At 41.1% G+C, this 27,030-nt stretch overlaps 1 protein-coding gene across 7 annotated transcripts in view; it reads left to right on the top strand.

Annotated features, from left to right (window-relative positions):
• UBN1 (ubinuclein 1) overlaps positions 1–27,030 on the top strand; it is a 39,177-nt gene that overhangs the window by 1,128 nt on the left and 11,019 nt on the right. For all 7 annotated transcript variants that reach the window (XM_042921885.1, XM_042921882.1, XM_042921884.1 and 4 more), the window contains exons 2-12: positions 3,818–4,105; positions 7,795–7,881; positions 8,440–8,535; positions 8,894–9,028; positions 9,742–9,845; positions 10,559–10,997; positions 17,483–17,553; positions 19,028–19,157; positions 19,325–19,443; positions 19,711–19,839; positions 20,025–20,171. In XM_042921885.1, coding sequence (XP_042777819.1) covers positions 3,857–4,105; positions 7,795–7,881; positions 8,440–8,535; positions 8,894–9,028; positions 9,742–9,845; positions 10,559–10,997; positions 17,483–17,553; positions 19,028–19,157; positions 19,325–19,443; positions 19,711–19,839; positions 20,025–20,171 — 1,706 coding nt within the window. In that variant the 5' untranslated portion in view covers positions 3,818–3,856. The remainder of the gene's footprint in view (positions 1–3,817; positions 4,106–7,794; positions 7,882–8,439; positions 8,536–8,893; positions 9,029–9,741; positions 9,846–10,558; positions 10,998–17,482; positions 17,554–19,027; positions 19,158–19,324; positions 19,444–19,710; positions 19,840–20,024; positions 20,172–27,030) is intronic.

Raw genomic sequence — 27,030 nt, 5'->3', positions numbered from 1 at the left:
AACCGATAATTGGAAGCACATTTAAGATTCCAGGAAATGATTTCATAAAATTCAACATATGTTCTTAATTTAAAAACTCTTTTAATTTTGAGGAATTGAAGGAGATCTTAATGATTTGATAAAATATCCGAATTTTAAGTCAACATCACATTGGACCTAGAAGTATTCCCATGAGAGTCAGAACATGGTGAAGAATATACGTTTAGTATTATTCTGGAAGTTTTAGCCAATGCAATAAGACATGAAACAAAAGTAAACACTTCAGAAAGTAGACAGAATTCTTATTTCTGGGGATGATAGGACAGCCTTTTGTGGAAAAAAAAAAAAAAAGGGAAAGCCATTAAAGTAAATGAGTTTAGTAAAGAGACTAAAAAACTAGCAAAAAAAAATTAAGTTTTTCTTCACTGATAATCAGTTTGAAAGTACAATAGTTATAAGGATGCATATTAAAAAATACATATTTTCTGAGAACCGAGATGCAACAGTTAGCATTTCTTGGATAATTGCCAGTTGAAGTTTTTTAAGAAGGATGTTTGCGTGTGTACAATATTGTGCTTTTATTTAGATTGATGTTCAACTTGTTAAAGTTGACTATTTAAATACTTAGTTTTTCTTAAGCCTTTTAAGTTTTACTCCCCTAAATTATTCTATTTGCAAATTTAAGAATAGAGATGTAAAGAGTATTTGATCCTTGACAGAGTTTCAGTTAAGGTACCAGTTTAACAGATTATATTCCCCTAAACAGTGAACTTTTTACAGTGTTTTAAACTACACTTAAAGTCCATATGTTCTCTCACGTACTTCAAACTTCTAAAATGGTGAACTTGTAAACTTGATAGTAAAATCTTCCCAAAGACCCAACTCTGATATGTCTGATAGCTGTATAAATCAGTTTTAAACGAACACTTTTAAACTTTTGTTTAAGCATTTCAAATTAAAATTGTAAGTCTAACATTTCAGTCCTTATTATGTCTGATTCTCTTAAATATTTCACATAATTTAGTAACAACTAGCAAGCAGTTGTCATGATTATAAGATATAATCCAAACTCTAACTTCAAAGTGTTAATATGCTATAGGTTTGATTTACTTTAGTCTTATTTCTGTAACTTCTTAGGCCTGCAAAGTCACACAAGTGAGAGAAGCAGTTTTACCATCTAAGTGAATGAAGTTACAGTATGTAAAATGTGGATCATGATAAAGTTACATTTAAAAATTACTGCCTGGGGGCACCTGGGTGGCTCAGTCGGTTAAGTGTCAGACTTCAGCTCAGGTCATGATCTCACTGTGCATAAGTTTGAGCCCCACATCGGGCTCTGTGCTGACAGCATCAAGCCTGCTTTGGATTCTGTGTCTCCCTCTCTCTCTGCCCTTATCCCACTCATGGTGTGTCTGTCTCTCTCTTTCCCTCTCTTTCCCTCTCTCTCTAACATTAAAAAAATTTTTTTAAATTATTGCCTGGACAGGGACCTGGTTGCCCTTTCCAGAGTTAACTTCCTATATCCCATGTGCTACTTGACAGATTGCCTCCCTATAGTGAGACTCCAACTGCTTGTGTCGGTGGGGGATCTTTAAGCCTCAGCTTTCAGCTGTGATTTATTTTTACGACGCAGTCCATGATGAATGTCTTGGGAGCCTTGAAAGTTTCTTTTAGGGGATTTCTTTTCAGTATTTTAGTGCACAATGGTTTTTTGCACTGCAAACCTGTTTTGCTGCTAATCACTTGGCTGTCTACTTAGAATTATTTTAACTTTTTTTTTTTAAGTTTATGTTGAGAGAGAAAACATGAGCACAAGTGGGGGAGGGGCAGAAAGAGGGAGAGACATAATCGCAAGCAGACTCTGCACCCTCAGCACAGAACCTGATGTAGGGCTGGAACTCATGAACTGTGAGACGATAACCTGAGCCGAGACCCAGTTGGACACTTAACCAGCTGAGCTACCCAGGTGCCCCTTAACTCTTCATTTTTGGATATTTTACTCCCTGGTCTTAGAGATCACAATTTTTGGTCATAGTAGAAAGAACAAATGCTGCCTATGGACTAGTATACATTCCTATGTGTGGATGTGTATGATATGTGTAAATCTTCCTGAATTAGTCACTACTTACTCGTTACTGTCAAAATATAGTGAGCTTTTCTTGGGAACTTGTCAAAATGATTCTAAAATTGATCTGAAATAATAAACAGGCTGGAATAGCTAAGTATTATTTTTTTTTAATACGAAATTATTGTCAAATTGGTTTCCATACAACACCCAGTGCTCATCCCAACAGGTGCCCTCCTCAATACCCATCACCCACCCTCCTCTCCCTCCCACCCCCCATCAACCCTCAGTTTGGTCTCAGTTTCTAAGAGTCTCTTATGTTTTGGCTTCCTTCCTCTCTAACCTCTTTTTTTCTTTTTTTCTTCCCCTCCCCCATGGTCTTTTGTTAAGTTTCTCAGGATCCACATAAGAGTGAAAACATATGGTATCTAAGTATTACTTTTAAAAGAATAATAATAAAGATGAACTTTGGATTGAAGATATTAAAATACACCATAAAATTTTTCACAACAGTGTAGTACTGGTTAAACAATGTCCGGTTTTACAGTACTAATCTAACAGGTTGGATTTCAGTAATAGATCTTAGGATGTCAAATACATTTCTACACACTACATGCCAAATCAGCATTGGAAAGAAAGGTTAGTGATAGATGCTGGGAAGAAGCCAAGTTAGAATTCAACATGTAAAATAAGTTTTTTTTTTATCATACCTCACTCAAATAAAAAACAGTAAATAACATCAGGAAAAAGTATGGCAGGCATTATATATCTATGAGATACCGAAACGCTTACAAATCAGTTTTTAAAAATCACAGTTTTGACAGCCATTCCCTTAATGCTGGATATTGAGATGATTTTTGTCATTTTTCCTAGTCTGCAATGAATATCCTTACTTATTATCATGGTAGAAAGTTCACAGAAAAAAAAAAGTTCATACTAAAGTATGAGTGTGAGAAAGGAAGACATAAGGTTATACAACAAAGTACACACAGAAATCTCTACATATACATGTGTTTACGTACATACATGTGCGTATGTATACTTTTATATATATTTATGTGGTATATGATTATATTCTGTAAACCCTTACAATTCTGGGCTTTACAATCTGTTTTGACCGTTCCCAGGCAGCTTTGAAAGTCTTCGGCATGTGATAATTTTTCACTTTGCCAAGGCCCAGTTTTGGGTGGAAGAGGCTGGTGTATTAGGAAATGAGCTGAGCCAGATTTCTCCTGAGACACTTGTTTTTTGCTTATCCCAGAGGAGGCAGTACCTTCTGTGAGCTGTTGAAAACTTTGTCATTGTGAAGATTGGCTTTTAATGAAAGTGTACTGCTAGTGATGAAAGTATAGAGATCTTAAGAAAGAGATTATTCTCAGCCAGAAAAAAAAAAGTATTGGATAAATTAAATGAAAAATATTCTATGGTGGTCTTTGCAGTTTTAAGGATTCTTTAAGGCTCTGTCAGCATGGATTCTCTAACAGCAAGGATCCTTTGACTAGGTACAGAAAAAAAGAGTGGAAGGAAGTTTGCTGAACACTGATTATCTCTGAATGATAGGATTTGGGGTGATTTACATATACATATAAAAATGTTAAATTTAAGATGAATAGTAATTGAAGCAGGAAAAAGTACTAAGTGGTAATTAAGGTCAATTTAACAATGGATTCTTCTTGACAATGAAATTCTTTTAAGCTTAAATCTGTATACTTGAACAGGAAAAATCATTTTTATCATCTTGGTTTGACCTGGCCCTTCTTTTAATATTAACAGAAGCCATGCAGTGACACCCGCTAAGACTTGTTGGTAGCCATGTCGGAGCCCCACAGGGTCCAGTTCACCTCTCTCCCAGGTTCTCTGAATCCTGCATTTTTGAAGAAATCCCGGAAAGAGGAGGTTGGGGGAACAGAACAGCATCAGGACTCTGAGCCGGCTGCAGCAGCTGTTCGGATTACACTCACCCTCTTTGAGCCAGATCACAAGCGCTGCCCAGAGTTCTTCTACCCAGAGCTGGTGAAGAACATACGAGGGAAGGTGAAAGGCCTTCAACCCACAGACAAGGTACACCCCAGCAGCCTCAGACTCCATCTGCAGATAGAATGCATGGGACATCCTGTGCAAATGGGTCTTCTGGAGGGTGGAAACAAGGCTTGAAAGGCTTTTGCTGCCCCTAGATGACGGCATTCAGCCCCAAGCAGTCACAGGTGTGCTCGTTGTGCCTCTGGGTAAGAAAGGATAGAATTCTTTGTAGAACCATGACTGTTCATTCATCGACTGTTCATTGACTGGAATTTTGTGCTGGACATTTTTCTTTTCAATGAAATCTCACTCTGCCTAGTTAGCATAAGGACAGACAAGAAAAGACACTGATAGCTCATCTCTTCTGAACAGTGATATTCTAGATAGTTTATTTACGTGGATGAATGGAAACCTATTTTTGTGGGAGTTTTTTTTGTTGTCGTTTTGTTTTATTTGCCAGAATTGGGTTGTAGCCTTCAGGTCTTGTGAGAATCAGTGCGGTTTCTTAAATGTTATTTATTTATTTATATTTATTCATAAATGTTTATTTTGAGAGAGCTAGAGTGTGAGAAGTAGAGGTACAGAGAAAGAGGGAGACAGAGGATCCCAGGCAGGCTTCACACTCGCCACAAAACCTAATGTGAGGCTCGAACTCGCAAACCATGAGATCATGACCTGAGCCGAAATAAAAGCGTTGGAAACTTAACTGACTGAGCCACCCAGGTGCCCCTCTTAAATGTTTTTTAAAAGACCTGTTTATTTTCCTGGCATATTTGTTTTACTTTTTAGTATGAAGCTTCTCAAATAAATACAGAATAGGATAATAATGTAATAAGGCCCATGTACCCATCACCAGCTTTAGCTATTACTAAAGTTTTGATAATTCATTAACATTGTAAAAATTTTTAAAAAGTTTTTACTGAATTATGTATATAAGAAAAATGCATATATGATAAATTCACAGCTTGGTGCATTTTCACAAACTCAACACACCTAAGTAACCAGTACCTGGATTATAAAATGTACCATTTTCCAGGATACCAGAAACCATCCTCCTGCCCTTCCAAAATCCTAGCTAAAATACATGGCCCACTGCCATGATTTCTGACAGCTTAGATCAGTTTTGCATTTAAAAAAAAAATTAATTAACTTTAACTTATTTTAATGTTTATTTTTGAGAGAGAGACAGGACGTGAGTGGGGGAGGGGGAGGGGGGGGGAGAGAGAGAGAGAGAGAGAGAGAGAGAGAGAATGAGAGAATATCCAAAATAGGCTCCAGGCTCTGAGTTTGATGCGGGGATCGAACGCGGAAATGGTGAGACCATGACCTGAGCTGAAGTCAGACGCCCAACCGACTGAGCCATCCAGACATCCCAAGTTTATTTATTTTTGAGGGAGAGGGAGTGTGAGCAGAGAAGAGGCAGAGAGGGGGGAGACAGAATCCCAAGAGGCTCCGTACTGTCAGCACAGAGCCTGATGCAGGGCTCACACTCACAAACTGTGAGATCATGACAGCTGAAACCAAGAGTCAGTTGCTTAACTGACTCAGCCGTGCAGGTGCCCCTGGGTGTGCACGTTTTGTATTTTATGTAGATGGAATCCTACAGTGTGAGTAGGAAGTAGGTGAAGATCACAAGCACCTACCCTGGTGCACTGTGCTAGGCTCTGAGGCAAGGGTTAGTGGGGTCCCGCACTTGGAGTATTTTGATCTCTAGAGTGACTCTTAGTAAAATAAGGATTAGCCTAGTACCTGGCTCACAGGGTGTTTGAGGTTAGAATGAGATCATGTAGGCAAAATTTCTAGCAGCAGAACTTAGTGGCCAGTGCTCCTTCAGTCTGATTCACTGTTGTTTGGGTTGGATGCCTTTGGTTAGGAGCATTGTCTACTTTCTTTGCTCAGATAAAAATGTGTTTCCTTGATTAAGATCATCTTCCATTAGCTGAATGAAGCCAGTAAGTTTGTGCCAAAGGTCAACCTTTCATATTTGGGCTAGTGGGCAAGATGAGGAAAAATAATTTCAAATCTACGCAAGCTTCCTTTTCCAAAGTAGGAATTGGATGATCTTCCTTGAGAGGAAGAGACAGTAGCAGAGATTGATTAAAATCTTTATTTATGGGCTCAAACCAAATTAGTAGGTCAACTGAAATTAGAATACCAGTACTGTGATTTCACCTTTCTTGGGGGCCCAAGTGCCCTTCTCTATTGAAGAAAAATTTATGGAGCATACACAGAGAACTTTGGATTCATTTTCAGGGGATTCACTCTCCTGGCCTTCAGATACAGAACTCCTGAATCATTGTGTCTACTCTGTGGTGTTCAAAATATTACGTAACCTGACAGATTCATGTATTAATTCATTTAGCATATGTTTCTTGTAATGTAAAACTATTGTGTTAGATACTGAGGAGTATATAAAGGTGGAGAAGCCACTATCCCAGCCTCAAGGGAACTTTCAGTCTTGTAGGTATTTTAGAATTATGCCAACACAGGTAACAGGTGTTACAATGTGGTAATTGTTTAAGTCTGGTACAAATAAAGCACTGGAAGGGTTGGACAGAGGAGAGCTTACATCCCAGGTGATGTGTTTGGACAGAGCTGGACTTTCATATGTTCGGGAAGTAGTGCTTTTGGACAACTACTGTTTGCAAGACATGAAAGAGTACACATTGAATCCAGGACTGCTCTATATTGGTAGAATTTCTTAAGATTATTTTAACCACTTAAGTTATATGTGATCATTATAGAAAATTTAGAAGATACAAATGAGTGCATGTTCTAAAGACCACTCATTTGTGATGCCTGCATCATATGTATGTTCCCTATTATCTCATTATGCACATATACCCTCTATCATTTAACTGATCTTTTATGGGTGGGTTGGATTTCAGGAGGCAGAAATGGGAGACTGAGGCAATTGAGTTTTGTCTTCAGACAGGCATCCAATCTTTAGTGATTTTGGTCTACTCTGAAGGCTTAAATGTATTTGATACAAGAGACTTTTATTAAAATGAAGGTTCCTTGCCAAAGAAACCTAAGGTCCCAACTCTGGAAAACGTACTTAATGAGAAAAATGCAACAGTTTACAGAGTAGAATTAAACTTTGGAAATTCATGTGAAAATATTTGGAATGTGTATTGATATTGTACTGAGCCATCAAAATAAGCTTCTAAGGAATGGGAATGCTATGAACCTGGGTTTGACCTCTGGTACCACTGAGGGAAGTGCAAGTTCATACCACTCTTCCAACCAGTAAGGCAGAATAGCTCTCAAGAGCTTGCACTATTTTCAGTGGGTTCTTAACCTTTTTGAGCCATTAATTGCTTTGGAAGTCCAGTGAAGCCTATGGACCTTCTTAGAACAGTGTTTTTAAATGCATAAAATAATTTTTAGGAGTACCGAGGAAACTAGCTATATTGAAACACAGTTCTGTGTAGGTTGAATATCCCTGAATATAGGCCCTTTGCCATTTTTGGAGCCCTCTGGGACCTAGTGCTATGGTGGGCCATTGTAGTCATTCAGTTAAGTTTCATTGAATCACATGAATGGAAACTTGAGTTTAACAACTAATTAAACAGTGATGGGACAGTAGCATGTTTTTTCCCTTTTCTGAAAAAGAGTTGTTTTTATTCAGTTTATAGGTATTGAGTAGTCAGTACTACAGTCAGGTATTACAGATAGGGTTGTGGGAATTTTTTTGTGACTCTTACTTTTGTGAAATGATCTCTTTACAGAAGAAAGATCTCTCAGATCCTTTCAATGATGAAGAAAAGGAAAGGCATAAAGTGGAGGCCCTTGCTCGGAAATTTGAAGAAAAATATGTAAGATTTCTCTCTTGGGCAACAAAACAACCTCACTGAGTGGGAGAGGTTTCCAGACATTTTTATGTTCCTTTAGTGGATTATCACCTAAACAAGTGCAGAGGTTGGAGAGAACAAAATGCGATTATTAGATAAATGCATTAAGGTACAGAAAATGCATGTGGCAGGCACTAGTGTATGAAGCTAAATGGATGAATGAGCAAGAAGGGCCTTTTACCCCTAGAATTTATGCTTAGAATAAATATTATGATACAAAGCATACAAAGCCACTTAGTTCCTTCTTCTGTCTGAGGCCATTTTGTGCAGATAGAAATCTATTCTATTTTAAAAGGTCTTCAGGGAACGGGGTGTGGGGTGGGTGTAGGTGTGTGTGTCACTGTTCCACGCTTTACAACCTTGAGTCACTAGTTGATGGAGTTCAAGGCAGCAATTAATTCTATGTATCAAAAAAAGCATGTGACCTCAGAATTAAACATTTATTAAGAGGGTAGGCCTCATGTTATATGTTCTTAGCACAGTTACACATGGAAAAAGCACATGACCTATTTTAAATTTTAGGGTGGAAAGAAACGTAGAAAAGATCGGATACAGGACCTGATTGACATGGGGTACGGTTATGATGAATCGGACTCCTTCATCGATAATTCTGAGGCGGTAAGTCCTTACTGAAAATGTCATTGGAACCACCTTAGCTCCTACTGAAAACCGCCTGGAGGTGGGAATGGGGTCAGTGTGGGCATGCCTTCAGTGTGAAGAAGAAAGAGCTGGCCTGGTGAGAGAGGGAAAGTGACATCCTTGATCTGGCCTTGATTCCCTCACTGAAAATGGCCAGATCGATCCAAACACCCTTTAGTTTGGACATTTGTGGTTGACGAGAAGCAGGTCTTAGCATACTGACTGTCTGAAACGTGACAGAACACCACAGTCGTACCTGCTCTGTCAAGACCCACTCTGCACCTTTGGATTTGAGTACCAGAACGTGTAGCTGACCATTTGTTTTCTCCCCCTTCAGTATGATGAGCTTGTTCCTGCTTCTTTGACTACAAAGTATGGAGGATTTTACATTAACTCGGGAACCCTGCAATTTAGACAGGCATCAGAATCTGAAGACGACTTCATTAAAGAAAAGAAGAAAAAATCTCCAAAGGTTAGAACAATACATGATTTTGGATTTCGGAATTGCTTTTTTCTACATGACTTTATAAGATCAGTAGGTGACTTACCAGAACATGTGCTGGTTCAGGTTGGCTCAGGAGATTGGTGGAAAGGCTTGAGCCATGCCAAGGCCGACAGGTCACTTCTCATACCTGTAGTTGGGCAAGGTGCTGTGAACCTGGAGCTGTCTGTGCCTGTGTCCCAGCAGGCTCGGCAGCGATTCATTTCTCAAAGTGGTTTTAGGACAGGGACTAGGGCAGTGAAGAGTGTGGAGTGAGGGGAATTTGTACCAGCCTTGCTGTGTCTCTTCTGTGGACATGTAGAGGACTTCAGTTCCCAGGGCTGTCACCCCGACAAAACAAGTGAGCCTTAAGATAAGTTTATTTTGAAATCTACCTACCACTGCTTGCGTGTTTACAACAAGATGTAGGGCCTGCATACAGCTTACTTGAAGTAGAAAAGTTTCAGGCTACAGAATGGCCTCTTGCCTCAGCCCTGGGTGCTTCCAGGAGACACTGTCAGTGGGATTGCTGTGTTGACCTGCTGCAGGTCTGTGGTCCAGGGACTGGTCTGAAAGCTGTTGCTCTTGAAGGAGGTGAGGCAGCTCTCAGGATGAACCCCGGGCGGAGCAAGGCCAGTGCTGTGTAGTGCACTTGCTCCCTGAGTTAGGGAGCCGTGTAACTGTGCCTTGTCTTTAATTCTCAGAAGCGGAAGTTGAAGGAAGGTGGTGAGAAGATAAAGAAGAAGAAAAAAGATGACACTTATGACAAGGAGAAGAAATCGAAAAAGTCCAAGTTTTCCAAAGCCGGGTGAGAGGCAGCAGCTTCTTTGCTAGGACGAAATCTGAACTGTTAGGGCAGGACACCTGGGAGCTGACGTGCCCTCCTCCTCACAGCTTCAGAAGAGGCAGCAGGGCTTGGCCTTCCGTTCCCCATCATGCCTCCCACAGTGCCACCGTGGGCAGTCAGTGCTCTCACATCTCTGTGTGTCAGACATCGGAGTTCGCTCTGTCCCTTTGTCGGTGTTGGCAGCTATTTCTGTCACTGTGTGACTGCTGATGTTTCTTGTTCTCTTGGGCACCCCTCCTCTGCCCCAGTTCTCCTTCTGTCTCTGCCACTTCCCTTGTCTTCTTTGGTCCTGCTTTCTTCACCTCACTCGGTCTCACCCCAGCTGCCCTTCAAGTTGCTGCTGTTCTCTGCTGCTCCTGCTTTTTCCCTTTAAATATTTTTCTTGCCCCCCACCACTTTTTTGCAACCTTTTGTTTCAGCCTGGCAGTGGTTTTTAAAAACACATCGGATATTTAGCATTCTGTGACATTGTTCTGCTAACCTGTATTAAATCTCAAGCTTTGGTCCCAGCAAGAAGGAGCTCCATATGCCAAGAGGAGGGAGGAGGAGTAACAGGGTGGCCCTGTGACTGAGGTTCCTGGAGACAGTTGCGCTGGGAGCAGGGGCAGTCTCTCGTGAATTTCCCTGTTGAGGTGTGCTGCAGCTTTCGTAACCAACTTCTTCCTTGCTTGCAGCTTCACAGCCCTCAATGCCAGTAAGGAGAAGAAGAAAAAGAAATATTCTGGGGCTTTGAGCGTTAAAGAGATGTTAAAGAAATTTCAGAAGGAGAAAGAAGCTCAGAGAAAGAGGGACGAAGACCATAAGCCCGTAGCAGTCTCGTCGGCGGAAGCTCAGGGCCTGCGGGAATTGGAGGGCACCTCTGACCCCTTGCTCTCGCTCTTCGGCTCCACTTCTGACAACGACTTGCTCCAGGCGGCCACTGCCATGGACTCGCTGACTGATTTGGACTTGGAGCAGCTGCTCAGTGAGTCTCCAGAAGGAAGCCCTTTCCGTGATATGGATGATGAGAGCGATTCCCTTGGGGTGGGACTGGACCAGGAATTCAGGCAGCCCTCTTCCCTCCCCGAAGGCCTGCCCGCGCCCCTGGAGAAGCGCGTTAAGGAGCTGGCTCAGGTATGGTGACACAGAATGGCCGGGCTTTCCTGGAAGCAGTTTGGGCAGATTGACAATGGTTCTGCACCACATGAAGCTCGCTGCCCAGAGCAACCCTTAGTGAGTTGGCAGTTTCGGTGTAAGCTTTTCCAAGCTCTCTTCTCCCGAGTGAGGAAACTGTGTAAGCTCTGACCATCAGGCATCATTTTTAGGGCTTTCATGGTTCTTTCACTCCCGAAAAAAAAATCTTTCTCCTAGGGGAATTTCTTTCCATTTCCTGCCTGTCCGTTCCTTCCTCACAAATGTCTTTCCTTTGGTGCAGTAGACGCTAATGTTGGCAGCAGGCAGCTGAGGCACAGATCTGTCATTTTAGTAATTAGGTTTTGAAAAGTCACAAAAGTTTGCAAGTGTATGTTAAACCTAGGGTATATGCTTAATTGCCACTGGGTTTCGGTTGCTGCCTGGACTTGCCCATCATCACTGTTATGTAGCGATCACAGGACTACCTAATGAACGAGAAGGAGCTGAACATTCATACTGTCTATGAACCGTTAAGAACAACAACGGTCTTTGGGCTATAGCAGCCCTTGGCAATTGGGAATTGCTTTCTAGAGTGTTAAGAATTGTCAGTTCAGTTGTGTATTACTGACTATGAACCAAACATAGATCATTAGTTATGATGACTTGTAGTTAAGGAACATTTTACTTCGGGCATCCTGACTTATAATGCAACTGGTGGCATCAGACTCTAGCTTAAGTATTAAACTAGTGGTTCTCATAGCATTTCAGAATTACTGTTCTGTGTAATATCCCTTGTGTTTTATGGTAGGGTAAAATGTTAACCACTGGTACAAATGATTTCTTGTTTTGAAAAAGTTTTTGAGCACAACAGATGAAGTAAATCAAATGTCTTACTCAGATCCCTAGTTCTTCCTCATTCACCTGTGTGCAGTGTTCTCTCTGTGATGATTTAAATGAATTGTGTCATGTCAGCGTTTCTGAGAATATCTGAATAGGACGTGTAGGTGGAAGTAGTCGAATCTGAACTTGGCATGTTTGAGCATACTGTTCTGTGTTTGCTCTCAGAATTTATGTTTAAACAAATTACTCTTGGTTGTTCTCAGTCCTCCGGTTTGTAATCTAATTCTTTTGTAGCTTCTGAAAGTCTTGTTAAGTAAGTTGAGTGAGGTATAAGCGGCAGTAGCCAGTCGTGTTTTTAGAGAAAAGTCAAAAACATTCTTGGATGTGCCCCTCCACCCACCATAGGTAGTGTTCTAGTCTGATAACTTAGACTGATTATATTGCTTTCTTGGAAAAAGATGGACAAACTCCATGGAAACAAAATGGCTTAATATGAAGCAGCATTGGGTTGTGATTCAAGAAAGCCTTACTTTCTGGAGTCCATTGGATGGACCCTGAGCAAGCTGTCCTTCCTCAGTGACTGCCAAGTTCTCTCTTGGGACAGTGGAGACAGGGTTCTGGACCCTATAGATACGGTAGGCTTGGTTGGGTTTTGGTGGGGAGGTGGTGACCAGGACAAATTGACATACTGAAAATGAGCATTCATATGTGAGATTGATACTTAAGTCATCACCTAGCTCTTCTACTATAAGAGCGTTAAGAACCTTTGGGAAATGGGATAGAAAATGGGGATTACCCATCATTCTGCCAATCTGAAAATTATTCTCAATTTGCATATTCCTTTCTAGCCTCTGTGTATATGTTTTTATGCAGTTGTAATTATAGTTGTGAATAATTGTTTCCTGCTTTCTTCACTTAATAAATATTATTGTAAAGCCCTCATTACTTTTGATGGTTGCATGAAAAAGAAGGCTTATTTTTAGAAAGTTACTTAATGCCATTCCAGAGGACCCCCAGGTGGTCCATTCTCACCAGGGTCCTGTACTCGGGCACTTGGAGCCTCCTACATGTGTGCTGAGTGCTCTAAACCCAGACCTCACTGAGACTCTGCTGGGAAAGCTATTCCTCCCAGGGAGAAAATGCCTATGTACACAAAAGTTGCATATAATTTCAAAAGCCATCCATGGATATTTGGATCCTTAATAAGGAGCCCTGTCCTCAATCTTGAACTGGACATTGCGTTTTTAAATTTACATTGAACTTGATGTACATAACTGTAACATTAGTAGTGTTACGTGTTCTCGCTTTATTTTTCACTCCCCTTGTTATCTTTTTTCCTCTTCTTTATTTTTATAAGATTATTTAGTTTTAAAATTTTGGCCTTAGATGCAACATGTATCAGTTTCTACTGTTAACTAAAAAAACTGCCCCAAAATTTAGGGCTTCAAAGAGCATTTCATTTCTCCTGACTCTGGTTGCCTGGGTGGTTTCTCTTCTGGTCCTACCTGGCTCACTCTTGTGGCTCCATTCAGCTGACAAGTTGGCCGGGTGCTGGGATGGCTGGGGTGGCCGAGGTGGCCAGGACATCCGGCCTGTCCCTCCTTCTAGTCTTTCATCCTGGGTTTCTTCAGAGCATGGCAGTTTCAGGGTGACATTTCAAGAGAATGAAAGTGGAAGCTGCAAGGCCCGTGAGATCTAGCCATAGAAATTCTGTGTTCACATCACTTCTCTCCTCTATTGGTTACGCAAGTCAACAAACTAGGTTGGAGGGTTGGGAAGTTAGAGGCCATCTTCTTGTGGCAGAATGCATATCCTGGGAGAGAAGGGGTCTGGGATCCTGTTTGTCACCTACCACGGTCCTATAAGCAGATCCTAATCTGGTATGTATCCATCCCTTAGGGAATAATCTTTGAGAAGGAAAAATTAGACTTCTAAGTTTATTTTTGAGAGAGAGCACGCATGGGCGCAGTGCACACCTGAGTGGAGGAGGGTGGAGAGAGACAGAATCCCTAGTGGGCTCTGTGCTGTGGGGCCTCAGACTCACTAACTGTGAGAGCATGACCTGAGCTGAAATCAAGAGTCGGATGCTTAATTGACTGAGCCACCCATGCTCCCCGCCCCCCTTTTTTAAAGTTTATTTATTTTTGAGAGAGGGTAGATTAACTTTCTAACTAGATGTGATGCTCGAAACTTGGAAAAAATATATTTGAAATATATATATATATATTTAACTATATATATTTAACTATATATATTTAACTATATATATTTATATATATTTAACTATATATATTTAACTATATATATTTATATATATTTAACTATATATATTTAACTATATATATTTAACTATATATATTTAATTATATATATTTAACTATATATTTAACTATATTTAACTATATTTAACTATATTAAAGAGGTACCCCAAGAAGGCTGCCCTGGTGGATGCCCAAGCAATGTTCACTGTGTTCACTATTTAGCCTGTTTTTCATTTCCTGTTTCTTTGTACTATACACTCTTATGGCCCCAAAGAATCCAGTGATTTGATCTGATGGCTTTACCTTGTCTTCACTGAATAGGCCTTGATTGTGCCTTTTGTCTTGGTTGTTGGAAAGTTCACGTGTGTTGCCCCCTCAGGTTACTGTCTTGATGTAGTCTGGCAGCTACTCAGCCTGGTCCAGACAGATGAGCAGCTCTATTGACTAAAGCATAAACTGGGAACAATACTGAGAAAAGAAAAACAGAGACCTCATGTCCGTCACCCTTCTACTCCACCTGCTCACAGCTTACCCTGTTATAGACTTAGAACCCCTGCCTCACAAATCAAGGCAGACCTGGATCCAAGGAGAAAAGGGTAGGAAAAAACCTAACCTGTTTTGTCTTTTTTAAAAAGAAAATCATGCCAGCAAAAACAGGTACAGTATATAAGGCTGTGACCTAGGTGCTAAGAGGCTGTAAGTGACTTTTCTTATAATTAAAACAGCTCATTAAAGGGCTTTTGGAACTATTGTAAAATAGCATGACTGGACTGTTTCCATTTAATTTCATTTCTTAGTTAATCTAGGATTGATGAATTGAAACAACTCCTTAAGCAACGGTATCTCTTCTTAGGGTTGAGGAACCTCACTTATTTCCGGAAGAGTATCAGATATAAATCCAGTTGTTCTTTTAGTTGGATTTATTTAAAAATACAGCCCTTGACTAATTACCTTCATTATAAAACCAGACCCTCAGAGATATTATCTACACAATTGAAAAGGCATTGGAAACCTCCGACATACTGAAGAACTGGCTGATAATCTAAAAGTAAAATTTGAATGTAAACCGAAGCAGTTGATAGGTCTGCCAAATGGTGGGGCATTTGAAATACATGTTACAGTGATTAGATTGAATGAATACGAAAGTGCTTCTGGATCTTAGAAGTAGCAGTTTGTAAGCTTAAACAAAACAATGACTCCTGTTTATTTTCTCTCAAACTAAAATCATACTCTCAGTATATTAGAAGTGCCAAGACTTCTGAATACTTAAGAAAACGTAAGAAATCGTCAGGTGAATGGATTAAAAGTTGCAACCTTTCTTTCTTTGATTTCCATCCATCCATTTCACCCCCTTTCATCCTGGGCCTTTGCACTTCCCTCCCTCCAGGGGTTTGCAGAGGCTTGAGTTTTGTGTATTCTCTGCAGGTTCTGTTTGTTGGTACCAAACTTTTTTCCTCTGGTTGCATTCTTTCAGTAATACCTGTTTGTTCCTTCATCTGTGCACTTAGGCGACATTTACTAAGCTCTTTACGTAATAGGCAGCTGTGGGAAATATATTGACAAATAAGATTCAGTTCTTGTGCTCCATGAGCTTGTTCTCTGTAAGTGGACCAGTAGACATGTAAACAGGTGGCTGTAGGACAGAGCAGAATGAGGTAAGCTCTGTGATATTTGTGTGGCCAAGCAGATGGTCAGGTGGACAGCCAGACTTGAGGTAAGAAACAAGCTCCTTGGGTATGTAGGAATCAGACTGGAAATAACAGGTTTGGCCTGGCGCAGTGGAGAGATGGCCTTACAGGAAGCCCAGGCATAGGGCTGAGGTGGGACAAGGGGTTGTTGAATTGTTGGATGGTGGGGACCCCCTGGAATGTAGTGGAGAATGGGGACCGTAAATGCCACATAAAAGAGTTTGGGTTTGATTCTGGGCTTGGAGAGAACTACCTAAGGGTTTTAAAGGAGTGGAAGGATTTCAGGAGGATGGAGTGTAGTTATTAGAAGTGGGGAACACAGGAGGAGGAGCAGAAACTGGTGGGTTTGGTTTTGGGTAAGTTGTGTGTCCATACCAACAGATCATCCATTGACAGAAGTAATTGGAAATTCTAATCCAGAGCTTAGAAAAAAGGGTTTAGAGCTAGACTGTTAGATTTGAGAGATCTACATGGGTTATGTGTTATTTTGAAGCTATGAAGGTGTAGAAGGTATTGGGAGAAGATAGTTTTAGATAGAATCTTGGACTCCATCTATTATTAAGGAGAGCTAATGACAGAGAGGGAGCAGCCAGAGGTAGGAATGGGTCGCAGAGGATACAATGAGAGGAAGGCACGTGAGGGGACAGGAAGGTGGAGGGTAGTTCTCAGTGCCTGTAGTCTCAGAGGGGTTGATCAGGGTTGATCGTTTGTTGTAAGACGAGAATCTCACTGCCTTTGTTTGCCATCATTATTCTAGATCAAGCCTGATTTTAGATATTTTATTTTACCTAAAGCCTTTGGACCAGCAACTCTTGGGTTTAGGTCAGTGGTTTTCAGTCCCCTCTGCACATTAGAGTTACCAGGGTTACTTTTAAAGAGTGCACATTCCTGGGCCTCGTCCCCAGAGATTGTGATGCGATCTGGACCAAAGGTCTAGGGTGGGGAAAACTGCCAGGTAATTCCAATATGCAGCCAAATGTGAGAATCGATGGTTCAGACTTTTGCTGTGATTGCTTTCCTGACTTGTGCACTTAGTGCCCTGGCGGCCTGCCGTGGCTGACACGCAGGGTGCGTACTGTGTTCTCGTGGGAAGCAAAAGACTGTATAGGAGCCTGCTATGGCTTGTGTCAACAGGTAGGAAGGTATGTTAGTGGTTAAGATGGTCTGGTAATAGAGTTTGTGATAAACCGTTAAGTGGATTGTGAGTTTCCCAAGAATTGCAATGTCCTTAAGTGCTAAAGTAGCACATTGTTATTATTTAGGGGTGAGGGGGATAAAGTTTTCTAATCTTGAGGGTTTGTTGCAGTTATGATTGTTTTTGTACTGTGGAAGTATGGAAATTCCATCTCACAGTTGAGGTGATAGGGTGCTGGTCACAGGAGGTAACCAGCTGGTTGAATCAAATGTGTGATGATTGCTTTGACTCTGTATGATTGACTTTTATGTGACTGCTGTTTCGAGTCCTGGAAGAATGGACAGTCCATAGATGCTTTAGCAGCATTTGAAAAAAGCTGGATATACCAATTTGGGAGCATAGGGTGATCGTAGGTGAACTTAATCTGGGATTAGGGCTGAGTGAGGATTTTCTCGAATCGGCAGGTGTTCTGTAGGGAAGGACTGGCCTTGTGCCTGTGGGTGAGCGTGTGGTTGTTTGAGGAAAGTGCACTAACAGATGTTACTGTCTGCTGTGAACCAGGCTGCCAGAGCTGCTGAAGGAGAGAGCAGACAGAAGTTCTTCACCCAGGATGTTAATGGCACCCTCCTAGAGTGAGTATCTTTTGTTTCCATGTGTCTGCTGCTACCATGCCTGGGTTGTGCAGGCCAGGGAAATGGGTGTGGATGGAACTGCCTAAAGATGACTGCTTCTGAGAGAAAAGAACGGTGATTATTTTCCTTTAGTTTATTTATTTATTTTTAAGTTTACTTATATATATTTTGAGAGAGAGAGGGAGAGCACAAGCCAGGAAGGGGCAGAGAGGGAGAGAATCCCAAGCAGACTCCGCATTGTCGGCGCAGAGCCCGATGTGGGGCTTGAACCCATGAGCTGTGAGGTTATGACCTGAGCCGAAATCGAGAGTCAGACGCTCACCCGGCTGAGCTATCCAGGCGCCCATATTCTTTTTTTTTTTTTTTAAAGGGGGTTGTTTACACCAAATATCTGTTTCCAGGAAACGGTAGGTCTTACTAACCTTAAGCAGCAGGTATTAATAGAACACTGTATATAATGATCATGGGCAGTTGGAAGAGGATTTCTTGGCAAGTATAAGATGAGAGAGAAAGTGTTGCTTGCTTGTGCAGAAAAGTAAGAGGTAACTTGGTATAGTCTCAGGAGCCTGCTCTCCTGGGGTCATTCTCCTCTCCCAAGGCCAGGGTATGTACATATCATCCCATGACACTTCTCCCGCATGCCTGATCCTCTGAAATATTGCACTGTATGAATTGGATTAAAAAAGCAGAAAAACCACACATATAAGTCCAAACCAGGTTCTTGGTATCAGGTCCTCCAGCCTTGCCAGCTTCTCTCTCTGTTGCATTATGTAGGAGAGGAAGCTTGTTCCTCAACAACTGAGGATTTTACACATGCAAGAATAGTTGTCAAGACTTGGGAATATTCTAGCAAATGAGCAGGATTGGGATTGGCCTCTTGGGTCAGAAAGCCTGGACTGTAGAGAGCACCTGAGGGTCAGCATACATGAGAAATTTGTGTGAACGGTAGCCTGCTGGAGCATGCCACATAAAGAGAGCTTGAGGGATTGAAGACAAATATTTTTTCTGCTGATCTAGATGGGGACAGTGGGAGGGGTGAGGACTTCCCTGACTTCCTAATCAGGGATAGAACTGGGGAAAAAAGGAAATGCTGTTGGAAAGTATTTCCTGGCCATACCAAGTAACTCAATCACTTTCCATTTTGAAAGCTCTTAAGTTCTTGTTGTTTGTGATATTTAGTACTTCCGAGCTTGTTCTCTCGGGTTCTGTTTTCCTGACTACCTTTGACTTGGTCTTGTCTTTGACCTCAAGGTTTTGTCCCTCTTTACCTAACCGAGTTCATCAGGTGTGGAAGTTCTGATTTGGTGACTACTGGAGATCTGTTGCACTGGTCACTTAGTTACATTGTGTGACTGATGACATAAGGTTTGACCTGTTCTTGGCTCTTAGTTTTCCTCTTTGTGGTAGGGTGACCTAATGATAAGAGAAGCTCCAGTGAGCTATGGACCCTTGATGACTCTGTTCTGTTCTTCAGCATAGAGGTACAAACTCGGGAGCTGAGTAGCCAAATCCGTTCTGGGGTATATGCCTATCTTGCCTCATTCCTGCCCTGCAGCAAGGACACCCTGGTTAAACGTGCTCGGAAACTTCACCTCTATGAACAGGTGAGTGACTTTGGAGTGGAGCCCCTTGGCTTTAGGGCCCAGCAGAGAGGGTAACTGAGTCTTCACAGATGCCACCTCTGCTGTTGTAGTGCCCTTGTGCAATAGGATGTCCTCAGTATAAGAAGTGATACAAAAACCAATCTTGCACTACGTTCTGTTTTCTGCAGGGGGGGCGTCTAAAGGAGCCTCTCCAGAAGCTTAAGGAGGCCATTGGAAGGGCAATGCCAGAGCAGATGGCCAAGTACCAGGATGAGTGCCAGGCACACACACAAGCCAAGGTCGCCAAGTAAGTGTGTTCCATCGCTCTCACGGGACATCATCCTCTTGACTTTTCTCTTTTGTGTGTGTGTGTGTGTGTGTGTGTGTGTGTGTGTGTGTGTTTTCATTATTACATTTGTGAATGAGACTCTTGGTTCTTCTGCAGCATTTGGACCTTTTCTTAGAAGCCCGGGGTCGGGATGGGCAAGTGGGGGCGGGGGGTGGTGGGTGGGAGAAAGTAGTTCTTTTGTGGCCGTGACCCTTAGGGTCCCACTGATTTCTTTCCATGCTATAGGATGCTGGAAGAGGAGAAGGACAAGGAGCAGAGGGAGCGGATTTGCTCTGATGAGGAAGAAGATGAAGAAAAGGGGGGCAGGAGGATAATGGGACCCCGGAAGAAATTCCAATGGAATGATGAAATCAGGTGTGCCCAAACTGGGACCTTGCCTCATTGGAGGGTTTGTGGGGCCAGTGTCTGAGCATGTTCCCGTGTTTCTAATGAAGGTTAGAATCATTTACTTTAATCAGGGCTGCTGAAAGCACATAATTGAAACCTTGAAAGAAGGATTTGGGGTAGTTTGAAGTTTCTGACTTCTGCTTCCTCCTCAGGGAGCTGCTCTGCCACGTGGTGAAGATAAAACTGGAGACCTACGATCTGGAGAGGAACAATAAGACCCAGTCTTGGGAGGACTATGTGAAGGCCTTTCTGGATGCCGAGGTCAAACCTCTCTGGCCCAAAGGCTGGATGCAGGCCAGGTGAGGGCCGTGAGCAGCCAGTATGGTCAGTGTGGTGATGAGGTGGAGTGTTTTTGCCTTAAAGACATATACGAGTGCTTCTGTTGTGCCAGGCCAACACGGTCCCTTCCCTCAGGGAGTCACTGTCTAGCTGACTCAGCTCTGTTCCCACTAGAGGAATTGGGGGCCATACTGGTTGCTGTGAATGGCTCTTACCGTTCCCTTGGAGAGTGAAGTTACCTATGGGGTTTTGGCTTTGTTATTCTTTGTCACACCTCAGTTTGGAGTTGGCTGCGTGTTCTTCCCACGTCACTGTGCTCTTACCTGTTTTGAGGTATTGGCTCTTGGTAGAAGTAGAGAAGTAGATTCATCTTGGAAACATGTTCCCGTTCTGAACAGAAGTCTCATTTGCAAGGAACAGGGCTGGCTGATTATTGGAGTTAAGTGCTGAACTTCTGTGTTCTATAGCTTCCCTTTCATGAAAATGGACTCTGCAATACTTGGACAGGAAAGTTAGCTGGAGCTAGTGCTCTGTTCTTTTTTTTTTAATGGGAGAAAATACACTTTACATAAAATTCACCATCTTAACCATTTTTAGGTGCACAGTGCAGTGGTTTTAAATACGTTCACATTGTTTTTGCAGCCATCACTATCCATCTCCATAACTCTTTTCATCTTATAAAACTGAAAACTCTGTACCCATTGAACAATAACTCTGCATTCCCCCCCCCCGCCCAGATTCTGTGACCATCATTCTACTCTCTATGATTTAAAAAAAAATTTTTTTTTAATGTTTTTATTTATTTTTGAGACAGAGACAGTGCATGAGCAGGGGAGGGGCAGAGAGAGAGGGAGACACAATCTGAAGCAGGCTTCAGGCTCTGAGCGGTCAGCACAGAGTCTGACGTGGGGCTCGAACTCATGGACTGTGAGATCATGACCTGAGCTGAAGTTGGATGCTTAACTGACTGAGCCACCCTGGTGCCCCAACTTTCTGTCTATGATTTTGACTACTACGAGTACGTCCTATAAGTGCAGTCATACAAAATTTGTCTTTCTGTAACTGGCTTATTTCACTTAGTATAATATTTCCAAGATTTTGTTTGTATTACACATTACAGAATTTCTTTCCTTTTTAAGGCAGAATAAAATTCCATTGTATGTATAGATCACATTTTACTTATCCATTCATCCTAAGCTGATACTTAGGTTGCTTCCATGTTTTAGCTATTGTGAGCTATGCTATTATGAACTAGAGTGTACAAATATCTCTTCAACACCCTGCTCTCAGTTCTTCTGTGTATATGCCAAGAAGTGGAGTTGCTGGATCACATGGTAATTGTGTGTTTAATTTTGTCATTAATGTTAATTTATTTGAGAGAGTGTGAGTAGGGAAGGGGCAGAGAGAGAGGAAGAGAGAGAAAGTCTCAAGCATGCTCTGCGCTGCTGGTGGAGAACCCGACATGGGGCTCGAACCGACTAACCGCGAGATCATGACCTGAGCTGAAATCAAGAGTTGGACTCTTAACCAACTGAGCCGCCCAGGTGCCTTTGTATGTTTAATTTTTGAGGAACCATCAATGTTTTCCATAGTGGTTTTATCATTTTGTATTTCCACCAATAGTTCACAGATGTTCCAATTTGTCTACATCCTTCCCAATACTTGACGTTTTCTGGGTTTTTGATAGTAGCCATTGTAATGGATGTGATGTGGTATCTCCCTATATATTTGATTTGAGTTTTCCTGGTGATTGGTGATGTTGAGCATCATTTAATATATAATATTGGGCCATTTATATATCTTTTTTTAAGAGAAATGTTTAAATCTTTTGCCCATTTTTTAATCAGGTTCTTTTATTGTTTTAGGAGTTCTTCTTGTATTCTGAATATTAATCCCTTAACAGATGTGATTTACAAATATTTTCTCTTATTTTGTGAGTTGCCGTTTTACTCTGTGGATAGTATCTTTTGATGCACACAAAAATTTTTTTTAATGTTTATTTGCTTATTTTGAGAGAGAGAGTGTGAGTGGGGGAGAGGAGCAGAAGGGGGAGAGAGGGCGGCGGGGAGAGAGAGAGAGAGAGAGAGAGAGAGAGAATGAGAATATGAATATGAATGAATCCCAAGCAGGAGTCACACTCATTGTGGAGCCCAATGTGGGGCTCGGTCTCAGAACCGTGATATCATGACCTGAGTGGAAGTCAAGAGTCAGATGTTCAACTGACTGAGCCACCCAGATGCTCCTCAGTATGCAAATTTTTTAAATTTAATGAAGTCCAATTTGTCTACTTTTTGTTGCTTGTGTCTTTGATATCATATGTAAGATACCATTGTCAGATCCAGGGTCATGAAGCTGAGTTAATTTTTGTATATGGTGTTAAGGGTCCAACTTCATTTTTTTTTGCATGTGGATGTCCAACTTTTTCAGCACCATCTGTTGAAAAGGTTGTGCTTCCCTCATCGGTCTTTGCACCTTTGTTGAAAAATCATTTGACCATATTTGTGAGGGCTTATTTCTGGGCTCTCTGTTCTCTTCCATTGGTTCATGTGTCTGCCTTTATGCCAGTTGCACACTGTTTGGATTACTGTAGCTTTGTAGTAAGTTTTGAAATCAAGAAGTGTGATTCTCCAGCTTTATTCTTTTTCAAGATAATTTTGACTGTGCAGGGTCCTTTGAAATTCCCTATAAATTTTAGGATGGGTTTTTCTACTTCTGCAAAAAACAGTCGTTGTGATTTTGCTAGGGATTGCATTGAATCTGTAGATTGCTTTGGGTAGTATTGATATTTTAGTAATATTAAGTCCAATCCATGGTGGGATGTGTTTCCATTTATTTCTGTCTTTAATTTCTTTTAGCAATATTTTGTCATTTTCATTGTGCAAGTCTGTTACGTGCCTAGTGAGGTTAATTCCTGGTTTTTGTTTTGTTTTCAGATGCTGTTGTGAATGGAATTATTTTTGTAATTTCTTTTTTAGATTGTTCATTTTTTGTGTACAGAAATGGAGCTGATTTTTGTGTTATGTTGATTTTATATCCTGCTACTTTGCAAAATTTATTCTGAAAATTTTTTGGAATCTTTAGAGTTCTCTACATAAAAGATCATATCATCTGCAGAGATAAGCTTACTTCTTCCTTTCCAATTTGGATGCCTTTTGTTTCTCTTTCTTGACTAACTGCTCTGGCTAGAACTCCTAGTACTACGTTGAATAGGAGTGGTGAAAGCAGGCATTCTTACCTTGTTCGTGATCTCAGAGGAAACGCTTTTAGCCTTTCACCATTGACTATTGTGTTCACTGGGGGTGGCAGCGGGGTTGGGTGGGATTTCATACATGGCTTTTATTATGTGGAGGTAGTTTTCTTCTATTCCTAGTAGAGTGTTTTTATCATGAAAGGGTGTTGAATTTTGTCCTGCGTCTTTTCTCCATCCATTGAGATGTTCACGTGGGGCTTTATTCCTTCATTCTGTTGATGGGGCGTGTCACACTGGTCAGTTTTTGTATATGGAACCACCCTTGCATTCCAGGCACAAATCTCACTTGGTCATGATGTATAATCTTCTTAATCTGCTTCTGAATTCTCTTTACTAGTATTTTGTTGGGGAGTTTTGCATCGGTATTAATAGGGGATATTTGTCTGTAGTTTTCTTACAGTGTCTTTGCCTGGCTTTGGTATCAGGGTAACGCTGGCTTCATAGAATGAATTTGTATGTATTCCCTCTTCTTCAGTTTTGGAAAAGTTTGAGAAGGGTTGGTAGTGCTTAAAATACTTGGTAGAATCCACCCATGAAGCCATCAGGTCTGGGCCTTTCTTTTGTTGGGAGATTTTTTTTTTTTTTTTTTAATTTTTTTTTTTTTAACATTTATTCATTTTTGAGACAGAGAGAGACAGAGCATGAACGGGGGAGGGTCAGAGAGAGGGAGACACAGAATCTGAAACAGGCTCCAGGCTCTGAGCTATCGGCACAGAGCCCGACGCGGGGCTCGAACTCACGGACCGCGAGATCATGACCTGAGCCGAAGTCGGTTGTTGGGAGATTTTTGATCACAGACTCAGTCCCCTTGCTAGTTTAGCTCTAGTCAGAATTTTTATTTCTTTGGGAATTACTTGGTAGGTTTTGGGTTTCTAGGAATTTGTCCATTTTAAGTAGGTAATCCAGTTTGTTGGTGTGCAGTTATTCATAGCCTCTCTTACAGTCCTTTTTATTGGTAGAATCAGTAGTAATGTCCCCACTTTCATTCCTGATTTTGGTAATTTGAGTCTCCTCTCGTTTCTTAGCCCATCAAGCTAAAGATTTGTCCGTTGTGTTGATCTGATTTTTCTCTATTCTCTGTTTTATTTATTTATGCTCTGATCTCCAGTGTTTGCTTCCTTCCTGTTGGCTTTAGGTTTAATTTGTTCTTTTACCAGTTCCTTAAGTTGTAAAGTTAGGTTGTTGATTTGGGATTTTTCTTGTTTTTAAATGTTTATAGCTGTAAGTACTCTCTTAACATCCTTTTGGGTGTGTCTGTAAGTTTTGGTATGTTGTATTTTCCTTTTCATCTGTCTTTCAAGTATTTTCTAATTTCCTTTGTGATTTTTTTCTTTGCTCCATTGCCTGTTTAAAAAGTATGTTTTCTGATTTCCACAATTTTTTGAATTTGTCAGTTTTCCTTCTGTCATTGATTCGTAGCTGTAGCCTCTTGTGGTCAGAGAAGATACTCTGTATAATGTCTATCTTTTTAAATGTCTTGAGACTTAATTTGTGGCCTCTGTCCTGGGAAGTGTGTCATGTACACTTGAGAAGAATATGTATTCTGTTGTGGGGTAGAGTGTTCTGTGTATGTCTGCTGTATCTAGCTGGTTTATGTGTTAAGTCTTCTGTTGTCTTATTTGTCTTGTTTCTAGTTGTTCTATCCATTAGTGTGAGTGGGGTGCTGAAGTCTCCAACTCTTAATGTAAAATTGTCTGCTTTTCCCTCTAGTTCTGTCAGTTTTTGCCTCAGTTGCAGGAATGTTTATGAGTATTATATCTTCCTGCTGTATTGAGGTGTTTATTACTACATAATGACCTTTTTTGTCTTGTAATGTTTCTTGATTTAAAGTCTCTCTTACCTGATGTCAGCACAGCCCTCCTTGCTCTCTCTGGTTACTCTTGGTGTGGAATATATTCTTCCACCTTTTCACCTTCAACTTGTTTTTGCCTTTGGATCTTAAGTGAGTTTCTTGTAGACAGCGTTGAGTTGTTTATCCATTCTGCTAATCTCAGTGTTTTGATTGGAAAGTTTGATCCATTCGTATTTAAAGTAATTAATGGAAGGAAGGGCTTGCTTCTATAAATTCAGCGACCTGTGAACTCTGCTCCCCTACAGTTCTGTCCTCACCTCTTTTGGTTGTTGATGTCACAAAATTACATTTTTATACATTATGTGCTCTAAAACATAAGCTGATAATTCTTAGAGATACATTAGTGTGTTAAATTAGGTAGAAAACAAGATTTGGAGTTACAAACCAAACTGATAGTAATGCTAGCTTTTATACTAATAATTACTTTTTTTCCTTAAAGTTTTAGTCTCTTAAGTCATGTAGAAAATAAAAAGCACAGTGACAAACCATTTTCATGAGAATACTAGCTGTTATAATTGCCCTTGTATTTCCATTTCTGAGATCCTTATTTCTTTGCATGGCTTTGAACTACTGTCGGTTGTTCTTTTATTTGACCTCACAGGGCGCCCTGGAGCATTTCCTTCAGGGCAGTCTAGTGCTCAGGATTTTCTTCAGCTCTTATTCATCTGGGAGTACCTTTTTTTTTTTTTTTTTTTTAATATATATATATACGTATATATATATATACGTATACATATGTACATATATATGTATACGTATATGTATATGTATATATATATATTTTAAAATCTTTATTTATTTTGAGAGAGAGAGAGCGCGCGCGCGTGCGCATAAGCAGGGGGAGGGGCAGAGAGAGAACAGGAGACAGAGAATCTCCAGCAGGCTCCATGGAGCCTGATGCAGGGCTCAATCTCATGACTGTGAGATTGTGACCTGAGCTGAAATCAAGAGTTGGATGCTTAACCAACTGAGCCACGCAGGCATCCCCATCTGGGAGTATCTTAGTATTTCTCCCACTTTTGAAGGACAGCTTTACTGGATTTGGATTCTGGTCTGACCTTCTCTTTTAGCACTTTGATGTTTATTTTTATTTTTAGGACAATTCGAGAGACAGAGTGCAAGCAGCGGAGGGGCAGACAGAGGGAGACACAGAATCTGAAGGGGCTCCAGGCTTTGAGCTGTCAGCCCAGAGTCTGACGCGGGGCTCGAACTCACAAACCGCGAGATCATGACCTGAGCTGAAGTCGACGCTTAACCAACTGAGCCACTCAGGCGCCCCCTCTTTTAGCACTTTGAATATATTAGCTCACTATCTTCTGGACTCCCAAGTTTATGCTGAGAAATCTGTTGATAATTTAAATGATGATTTACTTCTCTCTATGGGTTTTGAAGATTCTGTCTTTGTGTTTTAAAAGTTCAATTATAGGGGCGCCTGGGTGGCTTAGTTAAGTGTCAACTCTTGATTTTGGCTCACGTCATGATCTCATGGTTCAGGACATTGAGCCCCCTCATAGGGCTCTGCACTGACATCATGGCTCTTGCTTGGGCTTCTCTCTTTCCCTCTCTCTCTCTGCCCCTCCCCTGCTCATGCGCAGGCGCTCTCTCTCTCTCTTTCGAAATAAATAAAACTTTAGAAAAAAAAGTTTGATTATATTGCTTTGTGTGGGGTTCATCTTGGAGTTCTTCGAGCTTCTTGGATTTTTATGTTCATCTCTTTCATGAGATTTTGGGAGTTTTTAGCCAGTTTTTGTCCACTATTCTCTCTGCCCTTTGCTCC

Source organism: Panthera leo, chromosome E3 (assembly GCF_018350215.1).
Source record: "Panthera leo isolate Ple1 chromosome E3, P.leo_Ple1_pat1.1, whole genome shotgun sequence".
Taxonomy (NCBI): Eukaryota; Metazoa; Chordata; class Mammalia; order Carnivora; family Felidae; genus Panthera; species Panthera leo.
This window is presented reverse-complemented; position numbering and strand designations above follow the sequence as displayed.